Here is a 26,970-nt window from a genome sequence, read left to right on the forward strand (position 1 = left end):
TTGGCTAAGAGCTCTTGCTCCCAAAAGCAAGTCAATCAGGCTATGATTTGCCTTTTTCCAAACACATTCTGCGTGTCCAGAATAGTAACAGAGAGGCTTTCCAGACGCAGCCTCTTGCAGTTAAACCAGTGGGTGTACGTTCAGCTGATTTTTTTAAAAGTAGTACATAAAAAGGGCAGAGGGTTTTAGAGGATCCAGAACTAAGGTCTCGCAGTCTCTCCTATGATACAGCACATTAACTTTTGCAAGAGGGTCTCATTACAAAAACTTTACTTACCATACTGTTAGTAAGGTTTGATGAGACTAGAGACAGCATGAGTTGCATGTGTCCATGCCTTGGTTATCAGTATGCTAGAGAGCACATTTATGTCACTATGTTCAACAGCACCCTCTTTCTCTCTAACTCTGTGGTTTCTAAAACAAAATTTTGTTTTAAAGACGAAAAGAAAAGCATGCCATTTAAAAGGAGCTTTTATATATCTCAGAGTTCTGATAGTCAGCTCTATCTGAATTACATGAAGCTTACTGTTTGTGAAAAGTCATAGTATGTTTATGACCATTTGGTAGTTAAAAATTCAGAGCATCTTGACTTTTGCTTAAGTCAGAGTCTGTTAACTCTTAATAAGTTTTTTTGGGAAAAAAAGTTAATTTCATACTCATTTAAGGATACAGAATACGCTCTTTTTTTCCCCACAGACTTTGTGTTTGAGAACCTGCAATACCTTCACAGAACTAATATTTCAGCAACATGGATGAAACACTTCAAGATTAATACCAACATGATACTGTGTATTTAACACAGACTTAATTTTAAAGAACAATTTTATACTGGAAAGTGACTCGTCCTGTGTAGTTGAAAAAGAATGAATATTTCAAAGAGGAGTTTCATACCTGTGTGTTCTGAGGTATATAATATTATATGTTCTTGCAAGTTCTCTGCACGTACCTCTTTTTTTTTAAATCATAACACAAATTGTATACCAGTTCTGCAAAGATATTTATTGTTTTTTTAGCGAAAAATTAGGTATTTTTTATAATGCTGTTTTATTAAGATCAAGGCACTATGTGCTGGTCTGAAAAATGCATTCCTTCACATGCTATATATGTGTGAAGCTTTTTTTAACTGAAGATTAAAATGTGAATATTTACTTACTGCATTTGAAAAAAGAGAACTCCTACACTAACCTTGCTTTTTATAACATCTTTTTCTTTCCTCCGCTGAAGAACGGGTTGAAGTGGTGAAAATTCTTGAGCATTTCTTTTCTGTAGAATATGATGCCCCAGATGATAACTTGCTTCAACGTGTACAGGAGTCAAGATATCCCTTACATCTTTCTATGAAAATTGGAAACCTAATGAGTTAATCATATAAGACAAGACATGTATGCTTATGTTTTAAAGATTATAAGGTTCCCTAGAACTAATTTAAAGAGGAACACTTATTTTTTACACATAAAATAATTTAAAACACCATACGGCTCATATACTTTTCCAGACATCTTTGTCACTGAAAGAGGTAATCAATCAGAAATGCAGAAAAGCATAATACATTCAATGACAGCATCAGGCATTTCAGCATGGAAGATTCTTTCATTAAAAGAATTCTTACTGAATAGTGAACCTATTTCTGTCAATAATACTACCTTACACACCTATGAAATGCTGTACTGCCCAAATAGAAAAATAGGCAAAAGTTGGCTAAAATGGAGAAAGTTAAGCGGTGGGATAATGCCAGACAAAACCCATGGATATTTCTGTATGAAATCAAACGGAGCTCTCCCACGGTACCACTAAATTGGCTCATGACTGCATTTTATTTTTCTGCCTCTTTATTTCCTGTTCTGTAAGAAAAAGATTAAACTCCTCAATAAACGACCATTTTGCACATGAAGCCTTGACTGTGTAGAAATGTTGCAGATCAGAGCCCAAACTACCTACTTGTGAAAACTGAACAGCTTGAAGCACCGAGTACTAACAATAGCAAACCTGATTAAATTATTCCCTAAGTGTAGGAGATAGACAGACGCTGATTGTCCCTCCACATGGCCACTACTTTATTTCTTATCTGCAAGCTTCCTTTGGCCAAATCACATATTATCTAATCCATAATAATTTTCCACAAGGTCTTCTCTGCATCTGCTTTATATTATTTCCATTATACTAATTAGCTATTAATTAGTCTTTACTCAAAATACATAAAAACATACATCGTCTCTTGCAAGGACTGTACTTGACAGACATTCACACTTACTTAACTTTAGGAGCTTCATACAAGTACAGAAACCTCAGTGGGTGGAAGGAGATGCTTGTAATGTTATTAATTAAGAATTAAAAAGAAAATTGAATTATGTGGAGGAAAAAATACTAATGATAGACTATAGGAAGTGATAAGCCAAATCATATCCTTCCTCCTACACAAATACCTGCTGATGCTGGTTCAGCAACCTGTACAAGGTCAGCTGTCAGTCAGATCTCTCTTAGCTTACAAAACTCTTATAAGTAAGTGGCAATTTGCCACTGCTCCTGTAAGTAACATTCACTTAGGTGCAACTATGAGTTGAGATGCATCTGGGCAATTTTCCAGTAGATAACATAAGCTTTCCTTTCTGCCCCAAAGGTTTATCACGAAGATTTGGCTTCTAATAGTGTCATAAACAAAAAATAAGTAAAAGGAAGGAAGAAGAAAATAACATGGAAGACTTTTTCCCTGCAGGGTTTTTTGTAGCTGTAGAAAATTAAGTAAGTCTATTTCCCAGCCTCTGTGCAGGATCAGCTGCACCAGTCATCCTAATAGATGTTTGTTTCAAAAGGTCACACAATTGCTACCTTGAGGATTTTAAAGAAAAGGCTAGGCAAACTATTCCATTATTTTATTACCCTTGTTTCCCCTTACATCTAAATACTTCCTGTCCTTAGTATTTCTTTAAAGAATTCTTTTCCCCCTTAGATAAGGTTTTACAGGAGATAAGTCTATTTTTCCGAGTTTAATAGAACATAGTTCCTCTACATCCGCTAGTTTTTATTGTCTGATTGTGGTTTAGGACTTCAAGTTCTTCGCATTTATTCTCCAAAATTTTTGTTGGAATAGGCAAGCTTCTGTTTGATATACTGAATCACTCTTATTCTTCCTTGTCCAGTGAATGGCCTTAAAAATATTACATCCTTGTCCTGATTGCAGTTGTTCTTACTTTGAAGACAGGTCCCTCATTCATCCTCCAAAGGGATACATCAAGCATGAATACGAGAGTTTATTTGCTCCAGGGTAACAGTAACTTTGAGACTCCTATTGCAGTTAGGATCTTGCTGACTAGATTCTTACTAACTTATTTCCAAGTCAGTACCATCCTCAGTTTCAAAGGATGGTTGCTGTTGGTTCAAACTCTACTTCTGGAGAAACCAACACCCAACTTCCTCCTGCTGAGTAGCTGGTACCATCTCTATTACTGGTGTTGGCACAGGCCTCCCTGGCTAGCTGACACCTTGTGGGTCTCCAGCAGCCTCCTGCTGAACGCCCACTTGCCCTGGCAGCACTTCTACCTCTGCAGCTTCTCCTCTGAAGCACTTCTACCAGCAGATTCCTTCTACAACGAAGTTGTCTCTACACCTTCACAGACGGAGAACTGTAACCGTGTTCACTACTAATCTGGTCCAGGATTCAGGTTGCTATGTCCAGGAGAAACATGGATTTGTGCAGGCTTCAGTTTTGTGAGTAGAGAGATCACTTTTTCAGCACAATGCACATTCTTCATATTGTTCCATTCTAAATTCATTCATAAAACTCTCATGAGTGTTCTTCCTACCCCATTTCCACCTCTTGATTCTCTGACTATTTCCCTTGGTGAGTGCTGCATCCCTTTGCAGGAAAAAAAATAATCAAACAATTCCAAGCAAGTGTTCTTCTTCACGCCCTACTAGCCTTTGGCTCCTTGCAACAAATTCACAAAACAGATCACGCGAGACTCTCTTCTAGCAATCATCTTCATTTCACTTCCTATGGATCAGGAATGGGTTCTCATCAGGTGAGTCCACCTCATCTACTCACAGTAAAAAGGGGAGCAAGACCATACATGTGTTCTTTGAAATAGTTACAAATGACAAAACATAATAAACATTTTCTCTGTGTAATTACAAGTTTAAAGATTTTGCATTAAGGAGTACATAGGAAAGTTCCATCAGAAATGTTCAGCAGAAAATGTATGTTATCCTTATCTTCTTGGTTGCTCCAAACCAGCCTCAATCTATGATCTGTCATCCATAAAAAAGGGTGAAAAAATGCCAAGAATGCTCATGTCCTACTTTATCACCATGATCATTATTATGCACATTCTCACCGTCATAAGAGATGGCAGACCCACTGACTTCCCCACAGAAAGCTAAGAAAGCATCAAAATTAAAATATATTAACTGTGGAAGTTATGAACACAAATATTTTACTTCCAAAATGATGTGATGCAATTGTAAGCAAAATAGGTTCTTTTGCAGCAGGTGTGCTTTTCAAAGGAGAACAAAGGATTTACAGGGCAATACGTATTGAAAATTACATTACCCTCATAAATGCTGGATGATCTTTGCAGGCAATATTCTTGCTGTAAATCTTCACGTTTCCTGAGATTTTATCAGATGTTCCATTGGAGGAAAAATAAAATCTTGCTTGTGTATCCACTTTTCTATTCACGTCAACACTCAGATTATAAAGCAGTACTACCAGATAAAACCCAGGGAAAATAAAAGTTATAAAAACTTTAAGTGTTAAAATTTTCATGAATTTATGATAGAAATTACATCTTCTGACTCACTTCCTTAAGTATGTTTCATAATATCCATTTTGAAATGCTATGCTTAAAAATTCTCTGACATAAATCCATACCTAATGAAAGCTTCTAGCCCTCTGAAAATTGGTTGCATTATGACTAATCCCTGATACATGCTTTTACATCAGGGATAGTTTTGTGAAGTTATATTTATATTTTTCTACTAGAATCTATTTAAAGAAAACCTGCTTCAGTCACTTACAGGGCTGACATTAAATTTCAACAAACAGATAAGTCAACAGACACTGACAAATATTATTTAACTTCACAGTTTTTTCTATTTAAGTTAGCATGAATTGCTATAACAAATTGCAAGTAAGTTTCAGAGCATTACTGATCTATTACTTCTCAATCTCTGCCAAAAGTTGAATTAGGATATCTAGAATTTCCTCTAGTCTTTTCTATTTAAGTCAAAAAGTCTTATGTCCAAATCCAGCAAGGAGAATCCAGTCTGACTGCTCATCTTTCACAACAAATATGAATTTCAAAAGATCTGAACTCAAAACTTTACAGTTCATCATTGGATGTGTTCTCTGTAATGTGTTCCTAAAGGATATTGTATATTCTCATACAGAAGATGTAAGCAATTTAATTTTTATATACCATGTATTTGCAGGGCTGTTTGCAGTTTACAAATAGCATGTGACAAACAGGTTAAAAGCACCCAGGCAATACAGCCAAATTTTAGACAGTAAATTATTTAAAATAAGTTCACCATGAATATTCCCTCCAACAGATACTGCTTGGAGCAATACCAGGTTTTGCCAAACGCAAAATTTGTATTATATAAAATATAATACAAGATATATTTTTCAGTAATTTCGATGGGACTCCCTCTCTTTGACATAATGTTCCAGAGTGGTATGCTCAGGTGCTTGAGCTGCTTTATGAAAGGAATGCCTTTTCTTTATTGCTAAGTGGAAGACTGCATCCTACAGCAGTCCTGTATGTTTTGGTCCATGTCTGGGAGGACTGCTTTTAGAGGACATCTGAATATCACGCTGAATAATCCATTTGATTGTACATTAAGAAAAGACATTCACCCACCATTAATTCCCCACCTAATTGCAAAGCAACAGCCCAGACATTTGCATGTGGAAGGTTCAGACAAACTTGACAGACATTCCTTTTGGGCCCTGTGCAAAACAGAATATGGTCCCTGGGCAAGAAAGCATTCACAGAATAAGTGCGCTCTATTTTTTTTGTGAACCCTAATGGCATACTATCTCATTTAAAAACCTATCAAAATGACAGATCTATTATTATGATGCTATGAAAGGGACCATCTGAAATGGCATCATTACAACGTAGTTCAAAAGTACGAGTGTGAATTTAATCAAACCACAGTTAGGTAAGTTAATACAGGTACCAGAAATAGCATATCTATAATGGTACTGTTTTAGTACTGCTGCAAATCCCATGTGAAAATACTACTAAATGGTTGTGCACAGCCCCAGCTGAACTGTTTTATCATTGCAACCCACCTAGCTAGCTAAAAATTAGCCTTTGTTTGTCTAAATCAGTTGCCATCAAAACTTTAGGTTACATCGTTGATGCAATAGACAACTTGGAGTTCTACCTTCATCCTCACACTATCTTACCTTTTTAAAATCACTAACTCTTCTAGGTCATGTAACTCCAGTAGTCCTAGTAGGGATGTGCTGTTATTCTAAATTGAATAAAAGTTCAATGGCCTGATGTTATAGGGTAATTAGGAGCTAAAAAAGGTATCCATGTTTTTAATTTTTCATTTTATACTGAACTCAGATTAATGGTCCACTAAATACCAATAGCATTATTCTGTAAATAAGTGCATTTTTCCAAGTAGCTTACCAATATAACCAGGTACCTCTCGTCCTGTATAGGCAAAGCATATCTTCAAATTCATACAGATGGCAGGCTGGTCATTTTCCATGCAGTTTAAATTAGTTCGATTTATTGAATTAGGATGTTTTAAAGAAGCTTCAACAATTATCACTGGTTTTGTTCTAAGAATAGAAAAGAGTTAATGTTCACAAAACACTTCAGAAATAGCTTAAAGAATCTCTGCAGAATCTATTTTTCTATTCTGTAATTATCAATTTTTTAAGCTATCTGCATTTTTCAGAATCCAAATAGTTGTATGCACATTATTTGTTGCCTCAAGAAGTTTCAGAATGATACTTCTTTTCAAGGTGTTTACCTAAATGTTTCAGTTGTAGAGCATCCTAGAGCCTAATGACTGAAGCTCAAGACACAAAGAAGAATACCACAAGGTGAAAATATACTACTGCATTTTATTAAACTGCATTAAAAAGTACAGTTAAATTGTATGGTCTTTAAAAGCACTGAAATGTAGCAATCTCACCTCAGCACCACAGCAGAATCGGAGAGAAATGCACCAACTGCTACATCTGTCCAAAAAAACCAGATCAATAAACATAATTTGTCAATGGTAATTACTTCTCAGGTACAAGCATTTTGTAGCATATTCACCTTCTGGTCAACATTAAAACACCATTTGCCCTTTACTTATTAGAACACACATGCTAATATTCAAAAGTGGTGTTCTCCGTCTAGAAGATGATTCCTCAAATTCTTGTCCCCTGTCCTTCAATGCTGTGTGCTAATTTGCTGGGCTTGTAGATACTGGTAATGTGATGACTTGATTTCTATTCCATGTTTAAGTGGCTAATATTGAAGGACAATTCAGCTAAATAGCAGGTATTTGCCTTCTTTTTAATCCAAATATTCCATATTGCTATACACACACATATACATGAACAACTGAGTTCATATATATATATAACTATATATATTTTGTAAGTATGAAATTATACATAGAGATAGAAAAAAATATTTAATTTATTCCAAACTAACTGAAAAGTATTCATGCAATAAGGAAAGAAATACACACAGTATATATACCTCTCATATGAGGTAGCAAAAGTACATCTGTCAGATGAGTCTAAATGATATAAGGGTCTGAGGATGTGACTCCCAAATCAGTAAACAACAGGTGACCTGACAGCAGACTACCTGTGCACTGCCTTTTAGCCCAGCATTACAAATTGACCTGGATAACTTTTCTGTTGACATAGGCGATAACTTTATGCTTCTACACCCACAAGGGCAGGACAGGCAATACCTGACCTGACCTAATGCTTATCTGTGGAATGTCAAAATATTTTGACAATATAAAATTTTGACATATAAAGCAATGAGTATATACTTGGAACCAGCTAAGTTGTTTTACACCAAATTAGCACTTCTGTGTCATGTCCACAAGACCTCAACAGTCTCATTCCAATGCTGTGAGCCCCGAGTCAGGTTGATGTATTGTTCACACAGACTGAGAGTCAAGGAGCTCAATGACTCCTGGCAAAATCCAGAGTACATGAAGACCAGTAAGATTTTTAGGTTAGCACACTAGTCAGGACAATGAACGTGCTTCCAGCACCCAAACTAGCTCATTGTGACATTAGCAGATGAGATGTCTGCCGTAAAAATAAAAATTACATTCTTCCTCTTCTGCACTAGGATCTTACTATTAAATTGCTCTCAGTCCTTGAATAAGAGTTAGATGACCATGAAAACTGCCTGCTTGGCCTCAGCTTTACCTCTTTTTCCTTATTCCCAAAATGCAAGATGTGACATCATTTTAATAACAGATTTTGCTTCTGTTAAAGTAGCAAGTAGCATGGTAGAGTTGTCCCCTATGAATCTCTACTCTTTTAAAAATGAAAACTAAACAAAATTGTTTAATTCACCTTGATAACCATTGTTATCTGTATCGATGCCACTTGCTATGGATTGTCCAAACATGCTTAAAGAATTACTGACTTCATGTCCTTGTATTCTCTGAGGAGAAAAAAAAAAACAAGAAGAGAAAATTATTCTTGGAAAGCTAATCTTTGAAATTTCCAATGAAAAATGTTAGCACAACCATCCTGAGGCTGAAGGCAGTGACACGCTTACCTGTGAAAGTATACCTCCGAAGGTAATATTGTTCAGTTACTGCAAATGTTGTATCCCATAAACCTTGAGGCCTCCAAAACAATTTATTTTTCTGTTACAGATTACATTATGGCTGGAAATCACAGACTATGTAAAACATTTCTGAAGTCTTTTAAAGTACCTCAGATGATCTGAGTGTTAAATGAAGGAAAAACCCTCTCAAATTTAAACTTAAGTTTCTTCTGGATTGATTATTTTTCATCGAAAAAGCTTACCTGTGAAAATGATGGCGTTATGCCATCTTCCCTGCCATTGTATATATAAATAACCCCTTTTAGATTATCTTCTTGTGGAGCCCCAATTGCTACATCTGTGGACAAACAATTTAACAATAATCAGTTGACTAGGAAACATGAACAGGGAAGAGTTAAACAAATCCAAATCATGATGCATGCAATGCCAGACCAAATTTATTTGACTGAATTCAAAAGGAGTGCTGAAGATAGATAAAAAGCAAATGGAAACAATACAGACCAGCTCAGCAATCTGACTCTGCCTTAAGTACTATGTTTCTGGAAAACAAGGGCCAACTACAGCCATTTTGTTCAAGACAAAGTCTGTTCCTTCCAATACTGAATTTGACTCGTAAGAGTTTAAGAGGTTATCATGAAGAATAGCCAAAATTATCATGGTCTTTAAAAAAAAAAAAGCAGCCTTGTATTCATGGAACTATGATCATTTTCCTGCACTCTGCTATTCCCACATGGATTAAATCACTGAAACGCAAGAGGTACTCTTACTATGCTGCCTGAAATGAACCATTTATTTTTCTATGAACTGTTCTTAACAGCTGATAACAGGCTTGAACAGGAATTTAACTGGGAAATGAAGGTAGCTGGTTTGTACAAAGTGGTATATTTTATGCCTAGATGATTTAATCCCAGAGGAGTGTGGCAACACATAAGAAACAAACCAGCCAACCCACCCTCAACAGCCCTTACCAAAAAGCCCCATGGTTCAAATAGCCAGAGGTTGTTAATCAAAAAGGGGAGGGAGGGAGGAAGATGAATTACATCATCTTGAAAGTCACTAATAATAACTGTGAACTTTCATTCACAAATATGCAAAACTGAACTATCTGCAAATCAGAAATACTGTATGCTGCAACAAACCAATATCACAATTAAAACAAAGCTCTGACGATTTGGTTTTACTGAACAGTTCTCTGATTGAATCCATACTTTGGTGACTAAAACACACAAAATATGTTACATCTTTCTACTGGTGAGATGAAAATAGGACAGCCAAGTTGTGCTAATTAAAATTACACATATGTTCTTGAGGAGGGCAGATTCTACACCAATGTGCACACCATTATCTTCACAGGGCTGATACTGATGGTTTAGATCATTGAAGAAGTTGGCTCTGCTGTGCTTTTTATTACTTGCTACAGACAAATGGTTTCTAACACCCAATTTCTCTTTACATTTTGCTTCCAGCTGTTTTTCTTACAAATTTTTTTCCTACTGCCACTCTCAATATTGCCTCCACTTTTTCTTTTCAATGTTTTTGCTCCCTTCAAAAGCTAATCCACTTGTTTGCTCCACCTCCCCATGCAGTTTTAGGATACCCGTTTTACATTGTATTCTGTGTCATACATCTACTTTGCTATGCTGCTATTAATTTGATTTTACTTCTCTGTTCTCCAGCCCTACATTTGGATACAGTTTTCCTTTGCAGTTTGCAAATGTTTTGGGGCAAAACCTGAAACTTTTGCATTACCTTCACAATTTTATACACAACAGGAGAAACAAAATTTAACAAGAGTTTGGGGAAGGGGGACCAAAGGGGGGGGGAGGGGGGGGGGGGGGAGACTACTTGCAGGAAAAGGAGACAAGATAAGAAGAAAATGACTGTTCCAAGCTTTGCAGGTTATGGAACAGGACCAAGAACATAAGACAAAAGGGAAGAGTGAAAGGAGAACCCTGGATCGTAACTGCAAATAACAAGGGTAATTCAGAAGTGTGAAGAAAGACGTGGACTTGGTAAAGATACAGCCCAGAAAAAGCTAACAGTTTTTGCATAAAGGATATTAGGTCCCTGCATAAGTCCAAGTTTTGATGATGAAAAAACTGAAACCTTTTATAAATTTTTGAACAGTAGAAAGCACCTGTTGTTTTTTTATCCTGTCCCTACACAGCCTATTGTGCCTGTCCTTCTGCTGGAGGGGAGCACATGCCAGTTTTTCAGACAGGAATACTGGATATTCCTATTTGTTTGAAACCATGACAGAATGAATGAAGCCACTGGGCCAGGTGCCCTGTGCTTGTCTTCAGTCTAGCTGAAGGCCTCCCAGTCAGCTGTGTTTTTGCAGGCTACCTAAACAGCTAGTGAATGCCCTTGGAAGGAAAGAAGCTGAGAGCAGTAGACTATGGGGCTTTCTATAGCAAATACATTTTAGGCAGCCTGACTGGAAGCAGAAGGGAAGTAGGTGGCCATGAGAGTCAGTCTAGATGTTATAACACATCTTACATCCTTTCATCTGTTTTCTATAACTAAAATACCTTTCATCTATAACTTTCACATGGCATTCTCTTTTCAATGTCTATTACTTTTATGCTTGTTACAGAAGTTAGACGCAAGTCTGGAGACTGAACGGCTCTGCCCTCTGAGCAGGTTCTACCTGAGCATCAGTGGAAACTTCAGCACATATCTCATCATATTTGGAGAGGATGTTTCAGCCTGGGTGGTGGGGAAGGAAGGGAGGATATTCTCGGCTTCTGTTTAGGCATCTAGCTTTATGTGCCTGAAATTGATCTTCCTGTATAGACAACAGGAAGAAAAAGCTCCCTCAGAGCCCCATTAACATTTTGAATTCACTACTGGGGCATGGTCATCAAAGTCCTTCCCTGTGTTCGCCGTCCACTGGGAGCCCATGCTAGGCAATTCATGAGTCACCTGAGGGCCTGACTAGGAAGTAGTCCTACACTAGTCTCCCAACTTGCACATTGTTTTCGATATCCCCATGTGTTTAGTACTTCCAGTTGGTGACAAAGAAGCAGATCTTGACTCAATGCATAATTTTTATTTATGAAGTTACAAAATCGCCAGATTGTTCCCCAGCTGTTCCTTCAGATGTCTAAAACAGGATTAGGGATTCCACTTGAGGTCCAGCACCCAGAGTTACAGACTATGCTATCACCTTATGCTCATGCTCTTTATTAAAGTGACAGAACCTAATCTCTTGGTACTACACATCAATGACAGTGAGACAGCTATATTTCAAATCAGTGGCCTAGAAAAGAAAGGTCAAGTCACCAACTGAAAGTCTTCTCAGACTTCCATAATCCTGTTTATCGTGACAGTCCACTGCTCAGAGAGAATTAAGCCCAAGGGGTTTTCTTTATATACTTACCTTCAAAACCATCATTATCTATGTCTCCTAGATTGGCTATGGACTCTCCAAACCTGGCTGCATATGAGTCACTCCCGCTGAGCTCCATGTTCAGTTCTACCATCCTTGCCTCCTGAAGGAAAACAGAGTCAACGGCACATTAACAGAGCATCTTCCAGGTGACCTGGAATATTACTCAAAATGTTAAAACTGCCTTGGATGCCAATACATAATCCTACTGAAGTCCTTGGTGTGGAAGTGAGCATTATCAAAGATATTTAACAGTATTTAGTGTAAGAATAATAAAGAATAGGAAAGTTGTTCTTTAAGAAAGAGAACAGCAATGTGTTCCCACAGCAAATACCTGTAAACAGCAGCAAGCTTATCTCAGAATACAGGGGCTTACTGCTCTGAGAAAACTGTGTTTGCTAAAAAAGTAGTAAATGGTAGCTGCTTCAGAGCTATTGCGTGTGCCTGACTTAGTTGTAGGTATCCTGGAGTGACTTAGTTCTCTGTGAGGAAAACGTGTTAAGAAAATGTTAATTGCAAGCATAAGAGAGTAAATATGTATTAGTGTGGACAGGAAGTAAAGGAAATAAGATATGAAGATAAAATTTACAAAGCCAGATGAATTCAGAAGCACACTGAAAATAGTGATTATACTTTCACTTCTGATCCTTAAAAAGAATAAAAGGAAGCTAATTCTAATCCATGATCTGTCCAGTTACTTTATTTGCCAAACTGAGAACTACCAGTCTCTTTCCTGACCGATGCCACTAACTGCATGCAAATTTTTCATTCCTTGTTTGTTGCTGAAGTGCTAAATAAGTTGCTCTTCACATGCCAATTCAGTGGTAAGCATGGTAATAGAGAAGAGCTTGCAGAGAGGCTGTAGTGGCACACCATCACCACCCAAAGTTACTGTGAAACAAAACTAGTCTGTCCTCAGTTCTAACACTAGCGTAAGTAACAATGCATTACAGCTTATATCGCTAGCCTTTGCAGGTGTGCTACACAACCCTGCTGGGATTGTCGCTGCAGTTCTAGAGTTGTTTTTCCTATATCCTGAAATATTGTATGCTAAGAGAGAGGAAATCTCTTCTTCTTAGCTTGTTATACTAGAATGACTGTGTTACCGTGTGTTTTTAAGAGAAAATACTTACAGAACCGGAATTGATATAGACATAAACTCTTCCTTCTTCTCTGATGGTACTTTGCATTGGAGCACCAACTAGCAAGTCTGAGAGGCCATCTGAATTCAGGTCCACAGCACAAACTGCAGCTCCAAAGTAAGAACCAAGCTGTGTGCAAACAAGAAATCCCATTATTTGTGAATTTTGATGGAAGATGTGCTAGAAGTTCTAAGGTGCAGTAAAGTACTATGAAAGATTTACCTTTTTACCCCTTAGTTCGAATAGAATATTTAGTTGCTTCTCAATGCTAAAAATGTATGCCTGAAACAAAACGAAAATATGAGTTCAGCAAACAGTAATCTGAAACACTTCCCTGTGCTTTCTCTACAGCATGTGCTAGAGAATCAGCAAAGCAACACACAATATCACAAGGTACAGCTATTTACTATTTCCTATCTGTACCTTTCTTTAACACCATATTTCACAGCAATGTTATCTACACTATCTTCCCTCATTCCTTCTTTGACTTTTCTCCCTGTGAGAAATCATATCTATCTGATACTTGTCTTTAATGTGTCAATCTAAACTGGAAAATCATGGGTGGGTATGTGGGGGTATATTCTTCAAACCAATAGTAGAGGCAATCTCTTACTTTACCAGTCTGCTCCTGTTGGGGAGCCCCTCCAATTACTTCTATACTGGCTGATGTCAGAAAATGTCCGGCTCCAACAGAGTATCCTGTAAATTAGAAATACACTACTCAATACTGGAAATGCTATATAAAGAAAAAAAAAGGGGGGGGGAGCATGATGTATAAAAGCTGTCCACACCACAAATTACTGAGTCTGACATTCAGACCTTATGCAGGTTAGCAATGAAAACAGAAAAGAAAGTTTTTGAAAATAAGCAATACAAACAGGAAGTTCCAGCAAGCAGAAACAAGTGTCAGAAACACTCCTTTCTTCCCAAGATCTCAATTATCCACCATACTTTACAAACTAATAAAATAAATTGCAAACACCTTCTGTTAATACATATTCTGCAATTGTTCAGTGACTCCATATTGTAATACAAATAAAAATGATCAAAAGTCCATACAGTGCAATGTGGAAACACTTGATTCAGTTGTTACTCTTTGACTACTGTTGTAACTGGACTGCAGAAAAATGACATGTAGTGCTACTTATATACATGTGCACATATATACACACACGCACACACAGAGCACTGTGGACATACACATAGGAAAACGTCAGGAACAAATTGGAGCAAAAGTTTGATTCTGTAATAAGAAAACATTGCATCCACTTTTGTAAATGAATCTATGTAACAAAGTATTGCTATATGTGGAGACAGCTCTTAACAAACAGCACTGTATCTTGGTGCAGGTGTCCAGCCACAGAACTGCAAACTGAAGGCAAACGCCTTAACCTGTAGCTGTACAAGTCATCCTTGCTCTTTCCAGAACACATTATGGCTAAGTTGAAACAGGGAAGACAGGTAACATATTCTGCTACTCTTGCATTTACTGAATGACTGTTGATTTTCACAGCATGCAGAGAAAATGGAAAAATTTTGCATCAGATGAGAACAAGCCTTAAATCTTTCACCTGTGAAGATAACTGTCTAGAATTCAAGCTCTCATTAAGCCAGCTTTTTCTTTTCATATTTTAAGCTAAAAGACGTGAACAAGGAAATTTACCATTTAAAGGTCAACACCTAGTTTTTACTTATTCAACAAAAAATTAAGCTTAAGTGGATGAACCTTAATTTACCTCCTCTGACCTTTATTTTTCTAGTTATTTTGGTTTTGCTGAAGTATAAACATAGGTAATTCTAATGAACTTTTTAAAAAACAAAACAAAACCCCAACAAAAAAAACCAAAAAGCCAAGCACACCCCAAAAAAGTACAGTAATCAGATAGTGGTCATTTTTATTGTGGTGTTAAACTGTTTGGCAGGGGGGGAGGAAATCACAACTGACCCTTTAAATTTAAAGGCAAAGTCAAATGAAATTTTATTTCCAACCCCAGAATTGCCTCCTTTTTGCCATTACTACAGTTTTTCAGTTTTCTGAAATGACAGTTGCTATTCTCAGATTCCTAAAAGAAGCTATTACCTCGTGATTTCTTTAAGGCAGTTTTTTAAGTGCCTAAGGTCACTCTTTCATCAGGCCCAGCTGATTTGAAAGACTGACTTATCTAATTCCTTTCAAAAAAGTCAGTTGTTAATTTCCAAGATACTCTGAAGTAGTCAAGGAAATACTACCACAGGTTATGTACTACCAGCTTTTCTTTCTAACTTCCTTCTTTCTTTAAATTGTCTGGTACTTAAACAGCTTTGTTTCTTCCAACTTACAGAAAATGTTATGATACTTATGCACACTCTTCCTGCAATCTCCAATTTGTTAATTATTACTCTTTGACAGTTTAATGAAAAATGTAAATAAAAAAGCCAAATTCTCGGTCCCTGCCAGAAGGATAGTGTAAGTAGACAATTATGTCTAGTCATGTGCTTGAATTACACTCTGGTCACAACATACTTCCACCACTTGGTAAGGATATTTTTGTTTATTATTTAAGGGAGACACAAATTCAGACTTAAAAAAAGAAAAAATCTTTGGTAACAGAATTAACCCTAAATAGATTTTGGCCTTAAACAATTCCAAAGATGGGACAGAACAGAAGCTGAGGGAGGGGATGGAAAGCACCTTTACACTCTTTCAACCACATTATGTATTATTATGAGGGAATGAAGTGGAGGTTTAAGCAGCATGGAACAATGCAAAATTTAAGATTTATCATAGCTGCTACTGTACAGATGCACAGATGAGCTAACGGTCCCTTTCTTCACTTTCCTGTAGAAAGGGCAAGTTTAGAGGACACACGGCTCTGCCAAGCCAGCGTGCTGGCTGTTACAGTTTCACCAGGTCACTGGAGAAGTATTTGTGAGGCAAACTCCAGCCGATCTCAGGTCCTGGATGGCCAAGGGAACTAGGACAGACCACACATGTGCAGGAGGGCCTTCCCTGCACCCTCCCCAGCACAGTCCTTATGCAAGCTTTTACCCGTTTGCCTATATATGGCTTTTGGCTATCAATGATTTGACTCATTCACTGCAGAAATTCTCACACTTGTACGTGTAGGAGCAGAAATCTGGAATGAGCTTTCCCCCCCCCCCAGACAGGTGCAATATTTTTTCTGCTGATTGCTAGTGGAAAGTCAGAGCAAGCATTCTCTGAAGTTTTTCATTTGTCCTATGAAAGGTTAGAGACATTACTGGTTAAGCATAGTGATCTGGGTATCTGATCACCTGTTACCATCCAGCATCTCTTTTGCTTGACTTTCCCATAGAGCCCAACTGCAGTCTTTGCAAGGCTGAATTCTGAAGTGTTAGCCACTTTGTATTTCATAATAGTTATTTCATAATGTATGCCTGCTTCCTATTGTCAGAAGAATGAAATCAGAAACAGGAAATGCTTATCCACATGAACCGGATCTATGAATGGGAAAATGCAAAAAAACAACGATCACAGGCAAAAATATTCTTGCTCAGGAGTTCAGGAAGGACAGATGAGCTTTACTTAGTGTATAGTGAGAAAACTGAAGCGCTGATGGTTCTTGGCATAAACCCCTACAAATTCTAACACTAAATTCAACTAATTACTTGGATATAGGTACATGAGTAGGAGCTTCATGGCTTGCTTTGCAGACATTTGTAGATACGGTTTGCCTTCCCATGTATCCAGACCAAGATATGGATGGTTGGGAAGGGAAAAAAAAAAAAAAAAAAAAAAAAAAAACACAATTGGAGGCAAGTCTGTCTCTTAAGGTTGTAGCATACTTCCCCTTATGACAATGCAATTAAGACCTGTTTCCTTGCAGCTTTCACTATAACAAACTTTTCATATTTCTGTTATATGTGAAATCATTATGTCTTTTGCTATGAAAGCCCTTGGCAGCATTTCAGAATTAACAGTGAAGTGCAAACCATTGCTAATCGTTACCTTCCACCATTGCATATCTTTACCTTCTAAATCAAGAAATTATAGAAAATGAGTGGAGAGATGGTAAAAACAGAAATCAAATGTTTGAAAAGTTTCCATGTAAAAAGTACAGAGAGGAAAGGAAGCCTTATAATTAAATAATATTTAATGAAATAGGAACACATCTTTAGAACTGTCACTTACAGCATTAATAAAGAAAGCACTGATAAACACTGTGCACACACTTCAAAATCAGCTATTTAGCTAATTCTTTGGCTTATATTTTTGCAAAGTATTAAATATTTTTAAGTACCTAGATAACTGCCAAATTTCACTTGGTTATTTGAATCTGTATAAGCATGGATTGTATTTGCAGTTGTATTGTATACAAAAACAGAACCAGTCCAATAAAATGATCCAGGGGCTCCCATTATAATTAAGTCCTAAAAGAAAAATAAAACAAAGCCATGTTATTCATGTTTTACTATTCATGAAAATAAGCAAAACAAGTCAAACGCTTTTCTTTAGATCTCCTGCGAATTCAGTGAAATAATACTGGAGATGCATCTGGCTCAGTACTGGGGGATTACCACCAGATCAGAGACAACATTTTTCAGACATTCTAAAAATACAGTTATTAAAAACTTTGAGCTTTGAAGAACTTAAAAGAGAGCAACAAACAGGATGTTCTCTTCTCAACAGAGTTTTTTAGAAATCATAATCTTAGGGTGAAATGGAGATGAAATAATACAGAATATTACTCTGTAAAGCAAGAAGGTAAGCATTATTATCGTTAATGTTACATCAAACAGATTACTTTAAAAAGAATATTAAAACTTCATACTCTTATATTCATGCTCTTTTTCCAGATGAAAACTATCTTTGGGTTTAGTAAGGTGTAAAAGTATTAGCTGGGAATTATCATGCAAGTCTTATCAAGATTCAATTAAAAAGAAATGAGAAAAGTCTGATTTTTCCCTCCCACAATAAAAGACAGTTTTAATGTTTGCATTTACATATACACTTTTATGTATGTGTACATATAAGTAAGTATATATAGAGAGAGAAGTTTGGGATCTTTAATACACACCTCAATGTAAAAACTAGACATTCCAGCCTGGCATGACCCATGGTTTTCTCCAAACTTTCGCACATGATCTGGGAATGGGCAAGAAACATTAAAAAGGATGAAAAGCATGTAGTTTCAGGATTTGTTATGAGGTCTTCAACAGAAGTTGAGACAAGTTAAAAAAAACCCAAACCAAAACAACGTTGGTTTTCAGTTCTGTAATAAAACTAAAACCACTGGTTTCCACTATATAGCCTTTACCTTCAATACAGTACTGTAACAAACCCAAAGCACTACATATCACTTCATCACAGTGATCCCTTTGAAATATTGTGACTTGAAAGGCTATACTTTTTGAATTGTTCCATGAATGAAATAGCACAAGTAGTTTGAGCAGCACAGCTAGATAAGCTTAAGTCTTCTCTTCCACTCTATAATTCAGGTGTAATCTGATTGATAGGAGTTGCCCTGATGCTCCACTAGTGCTCTAAAGGGCATGTGTTATGGCTACTTTAGACATACTGGTATCAATCATCCTTAGCGGTTGTCTTTACATCCAACTCCCCCAGCTCTGTTTTCCTGCTTTTTTTTGCTAACTGCCTCCCTTCTGCTTACCCATATAGCATGGGCATAGTCTTCTGCTCAGTTCAGTTTGAAAATCAGAAGAGACGGCAAAACAAATATCGAATGGGAGTTTGTGTTCATTTTTTATGTAAAAGATATTTTTCCATCTATGTCCACAAGGGTTCCCTTCATCTCATCCATAGATTTGTTCACTTTAAAAGTCACCGAAGATAAAAACATGATTTCACCAGTGCTCATAACAGTCTCCGAAGCCAGCAGTGGGACATTTGATGACATTACTCTACTGGTCTGCACAGAAAGGCCAGGTTGTCAGCTCTTCCTTGCATTGGCAAGGGGCAGGGTCACGAGATCTTTCTCCTGGATGGGAGGTAGGTATGAAAGGGAAGGCAGGGATGGACTCCTTTGATAGCTTCAGGTCTTGACTCTTATTCTGCTCCTGAAGTCCTCTGAGGAAGGACCACTGAAGGCCTCGTGCCACAGCAGTGGCCTTGGCAGGAGGCAAGTTAGAAGCAGGGACACACACTGTGTCAAGGAACCACAGCAGCTTTCTATCAAAGGCTAAGGACCAGAGAGCAACAATCACTTGCAGGTATTACTGCTGCTCTGCTGTGGGACACTCTCCTGAGCAGAGCAAGCAAATGACAGAGTAAGGAAGGAAGGATGTCCTCTACTGGCCTATTTTTGAGGAGCACACACCCTTCAGTGATCCAGTCCAAGGAGCAAGCATTCTGACGCCCTATTTAAACTACTTTTTTTGCCTGTTGAAAGCAGCTTTTCTTTGAAGTGACAAACATCTTGCTAACAAATTTACATCATAAGTTGGGCTCATATCATCAGCACTCAATCTTCAAACCTTTGGCTGCAGAAAGCCTGCTCAGAGCAACACAGGCTCTTCACAAACTCTGCACCATGCCATTATGTATGTTACCCTTCCCTAGAAAGGCCCCAAGCATTCTGCTTACCTATATAGCATGGGCATATTCTTCTGCTCAGTTCAGTTCGAAAATCAGAAGAGATGGCAAAACAAATACCGTATGGGAGTTTGTGTTCATTTTTTATGTAAAAGATATTTTTCCACCTATGTCCACAAGCCTACGGATAAAAAACAAACATGATATTTGATACAGAAGCGTAAGAAAGGTGAAGGCAGTCTGACAAACAGACAGGCAGCTCTAGCAGTTAATACATACAATGATAGATCCATTTTCTTTTGGCTGCCTCGACAAGCTGACACCCAGCCACTGATTATCACGCTCTTCCAAACAAGTCTTCCCACAGCGTTCTCCATTGGGGTTTCCTAGGACACAAAGACCAATGCTCTGAACGGGGGGACAAGCTGAAGGGCTACGTGGTGGGTATCAGGAGCGCCCAAGAACTCTACGGGGAGACTGCAGTAAATCACGTTTGGTGGATCTAAGCTCTGTCTTACACAGGCCATGGAGACTTTTTGCTTTCTTCTTGAACAAAGGTACAATTGCATGTAGCCAAAGGGAGCATACTGGTTCTGAACATGATAGGTTGGCAGTGACGATTGGCTTCTCCATCGTTATTGAAATTAAGATAGTGACATTATACTCAATCTGATGAAGGCCTGGCTTTGCAAGTGTTCTTCAGCCTAAAAGTTCATAAGAAACACAAGTAATACCTGTGAGTGCTACCTAAACTCTAACCTAAAGCAAGCATCTCTCCAACCACATATCTGTTCGCAGCAGACCTTAAAATTATCTCTATTGCAAATGGCTATCAAATAAAGGGTGAATAACTGCAGTCTCTGCTGGGGATGTCAGTTCATTATGTATGCGTGTCCTGTGTACTCCTTACACTGTTGCAATTATTTAGCAGTAGCCCCAAAAAGGCTACAGTGTTGCCAAGTCAGCAAATATTTGCTTCCTTCAAGAAAGCAGTAGTGGTACCCATGGTAAGGAGAAGCTACACATCTGAAAGTATTCTAAGTTATATAAAGCAAGCTTTTCATTTGTAAAACATTCATATGAATAATCATTAACAAATTATTGAACCACTATTTTCTATGCATCAGCATGACAGTTTATGAAAAAAAAAACCTTCTTATAAAATAAGGAAACATGTCATGTCATTTGAACAAGCTCTTTTGCATAATTTTTAAGACTTCCCCAGATTCAATGCAGTTACTGGTTAACCCAAAACTTTTGAGGTTTAAGGGGTTTAGTTACCCAGAAGAGGGCGCCAATACAGATCACAGAGTACCGGGGACATTGTTTGACAGGAGGGGGGGGGCGGGGAAAAACCAAAAAAAAAAAAAACCAACTCCTCCCCAAACTGTGCTGGCACCAGAGCTGAAATTTATTAGTGTCCAATGCATTAGAGAGTTTAAATAAATACACTCCTAATTTAGTGGACTTGTTACATTCCTTTTACAGAATATACAACTGCACAATATTGATTAAGTATGGAAACAGAATAAATGGATGCACCTAGTCTGGCACCTAGCCAGGAGAAAGATGAATAACTGTGGGCTTTGCTACACACATTCTCACAACCAACACTGACTTAAACTATTTTATACCTAGGATGTCATGGACTTTTTGAAGAGAAAATACCAGATTAGAGGAAACAATTCTTTTTTACATGGTAAGAAAATGTCAGGAGAAACATTAGTAGGAATAAAACCCAACAACCATCCTTATTTCAGAGCTTGTTCCCTACTGTTTTGTGACCAGCCTCGCAATTGACATTTGTCTGAAGAAACTGCTGGAGCCCTGATTTCTTCTATTTCTGTAGTACCTCTCCACTTCTTTTTCCAAACTTCACACTTTCTCCCTGCTCCGATGGAGAGACCAGGGTACTGCAGTCCAGAACCCCTCACCATACTGCAGAGAGGACGATGCACCCTGCGCACCACAACTATACTCTACCTTCTTCCAAAAATAACAACCTTCACAGGGTCAAGAGGCATCTGGCCCTCCTTCATCTCTTCTTTACTACTTCCTCTCCCATGTGCCTCAGCACTCACAATAACAACACATTCAATTGTCTTTGGGCCAAGAGATTTTATGTTACTGTAATTTAATAATTCCTGTAGGTCTCCTGAGGAATGGTAATTAAAAAATGTGGGCTCTTACTCCAAGACAAGCACGAAGTAAAATGCATTACTTCAAAAATCTACTAAAAAGAAGTTGATTTTTCTGCACGTTGTCAGTTACTGAGGTTTAAGAGATAAGCTTCTGAATTCTCCTACTTGGCTAATGTCAGTGACATGAACTTCCACATACTGAATATATACCATTTTCAGACACAAGTTTGGGATTTAGTTTTGGAATTTAATTTTAGAGTTATGTCATGTAGAACTCCACACTTCCCAAGGGAGACATTTCCATGCTTTGCATGAATTATAGAACAAGCTAATCTGATAGAAATCTCCTCAGAAAACAAAATTCCATTACACTCCCATGTGTAAGAATTAATCCTCCTTTAAATCACAAAAGGCACTTCTCATAACTCCCTTCTAGCAATGTTTTCCATCCTTTTATGACAATGACTTACCTGGGACTTGCTTTATAGCATACGTGGATTTGCAGGAAATGGAAGAAGACCAGTATCATAAATTTAGATCTCAAGAGGCTTTCTGAGACTTTCTATCAATAAGTCAAACAAGACAAGATAATGATGACATGAGAGGTAAGAGGAAGTTTCGCTCATCTCAGCACTTCATTCCTGTGCCTACTTCAGAGGTCTGTGATAAGAAAAAGCACCACCATTCTTTCATGCTCGTTGGATTGTATTCCCCTTTTCCTTGGCTCCACCATATGTTCTTGATTCAGGTTCACTTTGGCCCTCTGCTGACCTGCTGTCTTAAGTCTCCTCTCTTTCTCTGACTGGCAAGTATTCAACCACCTTGAAGATGAGAGGCCTTTGTGGGCAAGAGAAGTGTGAGCTTGACATCCCAGACACCATGATGAGCCCCTGCTCAGGCAATGACATTATAAAAGCTTTATCAAATGAGAAGAGAAAATGCTATATTCTGCACAAGCAACAGAGCAGCACTGCATAAACTCATGAGGACACAGCAGCTTGGTTGCCTCAGGGAAAAGGAGCACGCGCTGTCATAAAGTCACCGAGAGATAAGTAATTGCCCAGCCTGTGTACATTACACAGCTGGAAGATACACTTTGCTATAATCCCTGCTGCACGCATCCACAGAAACATCACAGTCACATACAAATAAGGTCACAACTTATAAAGCCACTTCTAGCTTTGGCCTCAAAGACTCCAACACAGATGTTTGCAATGTCATCTGAGAAACCAGTTTTATGTAACTTGCTCCAGTGCTTTCCATGCCCAACAGCTTCCCATGATCCTTTTTATCCAACCAGAACGCCTCTGGTCCTATTGCTAATTGATTAAAACTATAAAGTCTACTGCAAAGACAACAAGCCTTTGATATCCTGCTCCTAGATGTCAGGGCCTCAACAGACTCTTCTTTCATTCATCCACAGTAATCTTTTCTCTTTTCACAGATTTGATAGGTCTTATCCCTCTTACATCCCTCAAACCACTTCTACCCAAAACATTTTAGTAGCTGTTTCTGTAATTCTGTAACAGACCTAGGTCCAGAAGGTCCTGCTTTCCTTGGAATAGTACAGCTATTTCAAAGGAGATCACTGGCAGGGTATGAGCAATGCAAGTGAGATCAAAAAACCAAACTATCAAAAGGCAAAACTTACTGAAATCGAAGTTGAACAAACACAGGTCAGCCTTTGGGGAAAACCATTAACTGTTCACTTTACCATTGTAAGGATTCAGCTGGGGGAGCTAGAGGGCAATTTGTTCATAGGTTAATTGTAGCAGGGACTTAAAGGAATGGTGGAAGACTGAAACTGCAGGCAAAGCTTTCTGGCCTTATGTTAAACAACATGCACTGAATTTACTGTGTACATTTGTAGTTAAAACTTTTTTTTTCTTAGACTAGAAGGCAAATTGTATTAATTGTTTCCTGTATTTTTAGCCAATGAATCACTCTGTTTCAAATCTGAGAGCAATTTTGTTGAAGAATTTCTGTAATGCTTTACTAGTCCAAAATGTCAAAATATCTAAAGAACTTTGTGCAAGTTCCTCTGCAATAATCTACGACTACCACAAACTGATGTGGGCAAGGTTTTGAAATTCAGAAGACTAGAAAACTGGTAGAAGATGGACACTTAAGTGCTCCACATAATAAACTTGAAGCACTGTATTTTATATTTGTGCCTAGAGCTTGATTACAAGCCTCTGCATCTAACTTAAGTCATAAATCAGCAGTCTAGAATACTTGACACCATTGACAGAAGTACTAGAACTAGAACATTACTCCTCTATTCAGCAATCAGAGACAGATTTAAAAGTGCCAGTGAGGGGCTGGGAAGACAAAGATTTGCTAGTGCATCTCATGGCAGTGTATCTCACGGCACCTCTTGGCTCTTAGACCAGCCCAGGTCCCCGCAACACCTTGAACAACATCAGAGTTCTCTAAAGTATGCCTGGATGAGTTATTTCCAGGTGCTGGGATGACTGCAGCAAAGGACTATTCCCAGCAACTCTTTCTCTACTGAGGAAGCAAATAGGAACGTGTGACATAAAAAATACAACAGCAGTTTTGTGTGATCAGAGGCTTCCTAGTTGTGCATGAATCCTTTGTTAATTAGTTATGCCAGTTTCAAGGCTACGTTAGTGAAAAATAGCAACAAAGTGTTTTAACATATTTATGTCTCTAAGTAATTCACATCCATTTATTACAGAGGCCCAACATTTGGAAAAACCCACTTCTATTGCCTGTTGTCACCTTTCCATTTCTACAACTCATAATTACAAACATTACCTCAAAGATTCTTTTACTGAAAGAAACATGAATTCAAGTATTTAAGAGAAAGATAGAAATAGCCATTTCTCAATTTGCCTGTCCCAGCAATGTAATATATCCCTGCATGTTTTTCAAAGGAAATGACCCCATTCTACGAGATCAGAACCCAAACTTGTCACTGGCAAGAATCCAAGCAGAAGAACGAGGAGGTCACTGACTGAAAGACATAGCGTTGATAAAACCATTATGTCCAAAAGTTGCTGACAGCCTGAATGAGTTAGACAAGAGATAATTAAGTTCAGCTTTGCAACTGCAAGTTCCCTTGTGCATTTCTGTGACCGCTCGGCAGGACAGCAGAGGCTTAACAAGCCTCAAATACCATCCTACTTCATTTACATCCCATGCACCACAGCCGCCTTTGGCTTCTTCATTGACCTCATTGACCTGTTTTACAATGGAGCACTTCTTTTCAGTATCTATTTAACTTCAGAAATACTGTAGACATACCTTAGTGATGTAAAGACGTCATCGAGCACTAAGGGAAACAAACATTTTGCAAAAATCTCTTGTGGTATCATTGTTTTTAAAAGTGCAGGACAAGACAGTGAACACCATTGCCTAACCTGTGGCCTCTAAACCCAGGTGCAGAAGGTGTGTTAAATTAAGCCTTTGGAACCACATAAACATTTTCATTCACCTGTGCATAATTTAATTTAGAATCCCCTAAGGTACTAACGAAAAGCCCATCAAATTATTTCATTAGAGCTTTTGTCTCTTCACTGGCTAAATGAGTAAGTTGAGAAGTACTGCAGGTATATGTAGTTTTCAGAGAACCTGAAACTTTCTACCCTTCCCCTCCTTTCCTTCCTCCACGCAGTGAAGGACTATTTTTACCTCCAAACCAGGAGTAGGGGTTTATTGCCTCTTAGCATATGCTATTTCAGCACTTTAGTTGACTACTTTGACTTTTGCAAGCCTCTCCTTACAAACAAGTAGTTGGAGAAAAAAGCTTTTTGTTACATACCATTTTTCAATAGATCTAGTATCGGAATGAAATTACTCAAAAAAAACCCCCAAAACGAACTACTTCAGCTGGAATAAGTTTAACGGCAGTTCCTTCTACGAGCGACTGTTTGTCTTTTCCTTATGTGGCTACAAATAAAGCACCACTGAAGTACCTTAGGTTTTTGTAGCTTAGTTGCAAAAAATAACTCTTATTTCTACCTGTACAAACAAAATGGATAGAACCCATCAGTTCTAGGGGTTATGCATAGATGTGTAGAGAAATAATCGTTTTAACATTTTTGTCACAGAATGCTGCGTTCTGCCCTGAAAGCCCATCAGTTCATGGTGCGCTATCGCTTTCATTGGTTTCAAATATTTTGAAAACCCTTTCCCGCGCTTATCCTTAGTGAGCGGCAAGCTTATAGTTTTAACGGATCGGATGGTCTCGGTCACAGCAGAAGAGAAAGTTCAGGAAGCTTCCTATGCATAGCGTAGGGATAGAATGAATGGTACTGTATGCAAGGGGAACAAGAACAGAGCCCAAAGCAATTTGGGCATATTCAGGGTAACCCATTGCAAAGCGTTCTCCTTTTCAACAAGCATCAAACACTTGGAAGTTGGGTAAGTGCATCGTTACATCTTCCAAGCATGGGGACTGGGGAGGTAGGGAGGCATCAGGTTAAATGTAGGATCTGGAAAAACCGATTCAGTCAAAAATAGCTTTGCTCCCCTGAAACTCAATTTTTCAACAAATCTGCAAGCAAGGAGAACCCAGGTGCAAGATGACTGTGGTTCAGAGTTACTTTGGGGTGGTCTCTACAAAGGGAAGGCTTTGCAGAAGAAAAGACGATGTAGGCACATACTTCCACCCCCCACCTCCAAGCTGATTACGTTTGCCCTCTGCTCTGAAAGCTGGAGCAGCTTTCTGCCGAAAAGTACGAGAGACAGACCGAAACTCTCACGAGGCTTTTGAACCGGGTGCTGAAAAGTGCGGAAGAAAACTGCGGGAACGGGAGCTGTCACACGCGACTTCCCTACATCGGGCTTTGGTGCACTTCGTTCTGCCTACGGGGAAAAAAGCGCCACCGTTGCTGCTCTTCGGCAGCAGCGCTGATCTCGCCCTGTGGCCAAGGGCAGGCGGCAGTTTAATCTAGAAAGGACGCAGGAGAAACCGCCCGCAGCCCGTTGCCTTGCGGGCAGCGGCAGGGGAGCCGCCGGGCGCGCAGGGCGAGCGGGC

At 38.4% G+C, this 26,970-nt stretch overlaps 1 protein-coding gene across 1 annotated transcript in view; it reads right to left on the reverse strand.

Moving 5' to 3' along the window:
• The window catches only part of ITGA4 (integrin, alpha 4 (antigen CD49D, alpha 4 subunit of VLA-4 receptor)), a 37,811-nt gene that overhangs the window by 10,484 nt on the left and 357 nt on the right, over positions 1–26,970 (reverse strand). The window contains exons 2-16 of the mRNA XM_010569283.1: positions 26,684–26,798; positions 20,104–20,210; positions 19,876–20,005; positions 18,350–18,417; positions 17,573–17,702; positions 13,927–14,012; positions 13,536–13,595; positions 13,305–13,442; positions 12,163–12,274; positions 9,023–9,117; positions 8,561–8,651; positions 7,159–7,204; positions 6,645–6,799; positions 4,547–4,701; positions 1,186–1,335 (exon numbers count right to left, since the gene is read on the reverse strand). Coding sequence (XP_010567585.1) covers positions 1,186–1,335; positions 4,547–4,701; positions 6,645–6,799; positions 7,159–7,204; positions 8,561–8,651; positions 9,023–9,117; positions 12,163–12,274; positions 13,305–13,442; positions 13,536–13,595; positions 13,927–14,012; positions 17,573–17,702; positions 18,350–18,417; positions 19,876–20,005; positions 20,104–20,210; positions 26,684–26,798 — 1,638 coding nt within the window. The remainder of the gene's footprint in view (positions 1–1,185; positions 1,336–4,546; positions 4,702–6,644; positions 6,800–7,158; positions 7,205–8,560; positions 8,652–9,022; positions 9,118–12,162; positions 12,275–13,304; positions 13,443–13,535; positions 13,596–13,926; positions 14,013–17,572; positions 17,703–18,349; positions 18,418–19,875; positions 20,006–20,103; positions 20,211–26,683; positions 26,799–26,970) is intronic.

The sequence above is a fragment of the Haliaeetus leucocephalus genome, unplaced genomic scaffold, assembly GCF_000737465.1.
Source record: "Haliaeetus leucocephalus isolate CR32 unplaced genomic scaffold, Haliaeetus_leucocephalus-4.0 Scaffold1, whole genome shotgun sequence".
In the NCBI taxonomy this organism is placed as follows: domain Eukaryota; kingdom Metazoa; phylum Chordata; class Aves; order Accipitriformes; family Accipitridae; genus Haliaeetus; species Haliaeetus leucocephalus.